This window comes from Monopterus albus, unplaced genomic scaffold (assembly GCF_001952655.1).
Source record: "Monopterus albus unplaced genomic scaffold, M_albus_1.0 scaffold12.1, whole genome shotgun sequence".
Taxonomy (NCBI): Eukaryota; Metazoa; Chordata; class Actinopteri; order Synbranchiformes; family Synbranchidae; genus Monopterus; species Monopterus albus.
The window spans coordinates 362,763-367,463 of NW_018127892.1; the positions used below are offsets into that span (position 1 = coordinate 362,763).

Here is a 4,701-nt window from a genome sequence, read left to right on the forward strand (position 1 = left end):
TCTTCGCTTGCACAGTATACGTAAAATGATGTCTGGCTGAAGCAAATTCAGCCTCGAATCACAGACTCTGGGGCCAAAACCTGATCAAACCAAGTATCGAAAAAAAGACAGAAGAGTGTCAGTTATTTGTGCTGGAAAAAGTAATAAAAGTGATCAGTGGCATATGTTGTAAGGCGCTCTGCTCAGCAGTGCAGTGTTTCTCTGGAAGGTCACTGAGGTTTATAAACACCATGCTTGTCATTCAGACAGGGTTATACCCAGGAGCTGTCATCTGCTGAGCTGTGGGCACCGCCAGCAGAGCACAAGTGCCAAGCTCAAAGGGATCTCCACAGCTGTGTATTCATGACCTGTTCCTCCTCTCTGTGTATTTTTATGCCTTCAGGTGGGTAAAGTTTGAAGAGAAGGTGGAGGAGGGAGGAGAGAGGTGGAGTAAGCCCCAAGTGTCCACACTGTCTCTACACAGTCTGTTTGAGCTCAGGACATGTCTCCAAACCGGAACAGTGCTGCTGGACCTGGAAGGCTACTCACTGTCTCAAATCGTTGGTGAGACGTTCAAGACTTCCTTTCCCAGTAACTGTGTTTCACATTTCATACACAGCTTAACCATAAAAATTACCAGGCACTTTGTGCCCGAAGAGCATGGGCACTAGCATGAGCAGACAGAAATTTAAAGAAAGTAGAAGAGGTCTGAATAGAAAAACACAAATACACAATACTGACTACAGGAAGCACTAAGCACAGGTGAGGAAAATGGCTCAGAGGGAGACATCTACACAAAAACATAAATTGGCAAAGAACTACAGACGAAAACACAGGTAGGCGATGGCAGGTAATATGGGTGACAATGAAACAGCAACACTGGTAAACAAATGACCGACTCAGCAACATGTTACTACAAAGAAACAGAGGCCATAACCTAGGCGAACAGGAAGACAACAAATAACAAGCCATTTTAAAGCACTTCTCTGAAATGTACTCAGTTTTATAAACCATGTACTATATAAACTTTATTTGTGTATACATAATAAATAAACTATAATATATAAAATCAAAACAAGTTACACTACTGTAGTTTTGGAATGTATTGTAGCAGAAACAATGGATCCTCATATTTTCTCATGTGTCTTTTCTCAGATGACATCACTGAGAGACAGGTAGAGGAAGGTTTGATATCCCCTGATCTGAGAAATAAAATCTGCTTTGTCCTGCTGAGGAAACATCAACACCAGACCAAGAAGCCCATCCATCGCTCTCTAGCTGACATCAGCAAATCCAGCTCCTTTACCAGTGAGTGTCCTTATCTGCAACTACAGCAAATTTTCCTCTTGCTCCATCTAGAACTACATGACAGGCCTCATAGCCTACTGAGCTGTAGTGCTGACCAATTAATAATCAGGTCAACTATCAGACATGGCTGCATTGTCTCTCTGTGAAACGATTTTGTCGTATGGCAGACACTTTACTACATCTCATCTCCATAGATAATATTACTACATACGGTGTTGGACCATCTACATTATGACAGTCCATCACACAAAATTACACTGTGTTTCCCTGAAATACTCCAGTGTTTTTTCATTATCACTGATTGGCCCATTCTGACCATGTATAATTTTGCAGCCTATGTGAATTTTGTTATGCGTGTACCACATTTGACTTGCTCGGCAGATAAATGAACACACTCCTGCAGTCAACACAGCTCATCTCCTCCACAGGGGATGCATTAATGGTTGATGTTTAAATTACCACTGTAGCATTTCCTCATCTTATCTGTGCAGGAGACATGCTGCTATATAGTAAATAAAGTATCAGCTCCAATCACTCTCTTGCTTTATGTCTATTTCTGCTTCCCTTCTTTTTCCAAATCGGAGTGTACGGTCCCAAGGTAGACTGGGTCTGGGGCCAGGTCTGCGGCCAGTGGCGAACTTCAACCAATCCACAGAAGACCTCAGAATAAAACAGCTGTCTGCTAACTATGGCCGCATATGTGAGTGTCTGTCAGTGGGTTCTCAGTTTGCGGTTGCAGCTCCCAAACAGCTCTCGTTCAGTTTCTTGCTCTTTTTTTTTTTTTTTGGCTATAATATTTGGTTAGGTTTTGACTCATGAAAACCATGGTTGGTTTCATTTTTTTGAAAGCAGATTCAAATTTTTTAAAATAATTTTTCTAAAATTCTAACCATTTTCATGAATCTTGTTTGATGGTAAAGTCTCTGAAACAGTACATAAATCACCCCAGAACTTTGACATCTGACACTCAGCAGCTCTGACAGAACCTGGGGACTTCCACACAGTGACTCAGTGATGCCTAGATTATTATGCAATATTTATGTGGTTAGATATTTATTATAAAAATCATGAAGACATACTGATTAACTGTAATTACAAACTTCTCTGTCATCAGTGGAGGATGGTATTTACCGCATCTATTTACCTGTTTACTCACAATCCGGTATCAGCCATGCTGATCTGTCGAAGTGAGCCAGCTATCCTCAGAAGCCTGGACTCCACAAGGATGCCCCCTCCCCCCGCCACATATGCAGCACTCCAACACACACAGGATGTTTCTGTGTTTGTGTTTGATGCTGACCCCACCTTGAAAGAACTATGACATCGGAAGTTCTCAAAATTCAAATAGCGTTTGCTTCCTTTCTGGGTAAAATAACCTCTTAGAATAAAAAAAAATAGTGGCTGGACATTCAACCAGACAAACTGGTCCACTGAGGGTTTCTTGAAGCTTTCCTCTGCTATTTTAAATCTTAGTTGGTAATTTGTACAAACATTTTTTTAGAAGGATCGATATCTCTTCTTCTGCTATTTTGATTGATTTTCAAGTTTCCATCTGGAAGCAGTTGTCCCCAGCTGCTAAGTCTTACATAACATGCCCAGTATTGATTAGGATGAAAAAAAGAGAGGTTGTACAAAAATTACCTTTGTGCCTTTTGTCTTTTTGTTCTGTCTTTGTCACATTTAATTGTGAATGTGTTTATTGTATCATTTCAAACATTTCATTTTCTACAAATAAGCTTAATTTATGGTTACATTACACTCAGTGGCCACTTTATTAAGTACATCTCTACAGTCTATTGCAGGTCAGCTTGTCATAAATTCTACCTTTACAAAGCTTATGTTAACTTTATTTTAATTATATTGTATGTTTATTATTGGGCAATTTTTGTTCTCCCTTATTTAGATGCATGAGTCAAACCAAATATTTTAATCACCTCTCAGTATAATGCAGCTCAGTACACCACCACTATTAACTATGACTTCGGTGCTAAAACATGTAATTTATCAAGCACCTCAGCATCAAAAAACCTTAACACTAGGCATTGTAAAATTATATGTTATGGCAAACCAGTTGTCTTGGATCGCATTACAAGGTACAGGTGTATATGTTTTAGATAACAATGTCAGAGCTCAAATACTCCAAAGTATGTAGCATGTAATTAAGGTTGTCCAGCTGTTATTGTTTTGCCCTCCAGGTCACACCCAGAGTAGGAGTATGAATGATATTGCAGATACTCCCAGCACAGACCAGGTGAGTTACTGAGACCCCACAGGTCAGCATCTTTCATATACTTAAATATTTCTAATACTGAATCAATGCTAAAAATATATATGTGTGTGTGTGTTTGTGTGTGTATCTTCCCATTTCCCACTTTGCTGCTTTCCATTATTGGTGCCTATCTCATATATCAGTTAAAAGGCCTTGCACTGAATTGATGTTTCATTGGAGCGGTGAGAATCAGCTCTGTTTTAAGTGTCATCAGTCTTTCATATTTGCTAGTGAAGGTGACATCTAGTGATAGAGGACGTGCAAACACATAACTCGTACATTATTATGGCGGATGTAATAGTGCGGCTTAAATCCGGTGACATGCTTGAGCTGATGCAAGGATGTGCTGTTGTTGCTTGGATTAAGCTCCTGGGCTTTGAAACAGCCAGGTCAGGATTAAGTGTCATTCACTGTGATGACTAATGTAGCCAAATGAATGAATGAACATTTCTTTAGGCGTGTGTGATGTGGGCTATAAACTCTATTTGTTAGTTCAACTGTGACAATGAATACTGGTTGTCCAGTTCACAATACCCAAGTCATGAGTGGTTAGCTGGATGATTGAATTTACAGACCTACAGTAGGTCACATGTGGCAATGGACAAGTGATAGTTTGTTACTGTGGGTGTCCATGTGTGTGCCACATTGTCTGTATCAATACTGGCATCTGGAATAAAATAGATCTCATTGTCTCGTCCACGTGCTTGTCCCTCACGTGTAGGTGGGTTGTTGGCAAGGCTCTCCCTTACTGAGTGTTATTGTGCTGTCTTATTTCCTGCCACACCTTTACATTCAGTCAGATAGGCCAGGTTAGTTTGCTATTCCTTTGTCAGTCACAGCTGTCACATCATACATTTGCCACATTGATTTGTGTTTCTACAGGTTTAATACTCACCCACACTGTATCGTTATCAATACCAAGTTTAGACAAATGCTGTGTGGAAATCCATTCATTGCAGTAGCAAACAAAAAAATAAACATAGATAGGGCTGCAACTACGGCTACATTTACATTACAGACATCAGTGCTCAATTCCAATTTTTTCCAAATACAGATCTATTCCCTTTGTGGTGATGGTCCACATTCATGTATATCAGTGATGTATCCGGCTCTGGTGTGAACATTGCTGAGGTCCTAAATGGCCA

At 40.1% G+C, this 4,701-nt stretch overlaps 1 protein-coding gene across 1 annotated transcript in view; it reads left to right on the forward strand.

The window, feature by feature from the left end:
* The window catches only part of LOC109954804 (electrogenic sodium bicarbonate cotransporter 4), a 30,126-nt gene that overhangs the window by 8,586 nt on the left and 16,839 nt on the right, over nt 1-4,701 (forward strand). The window contains 4 exon segments of the mRNA XM_074527625.1: nt 383-543; nt 1,135-1,287; nt 1,886-1,987; nt 3,483-3,538. Coding sequence (XP_074383726.1) covers nt 383-543; nt 1,135-1,287; nt 1,886-1,987; nt 3,483-3,538 — 472 coding nt within the window.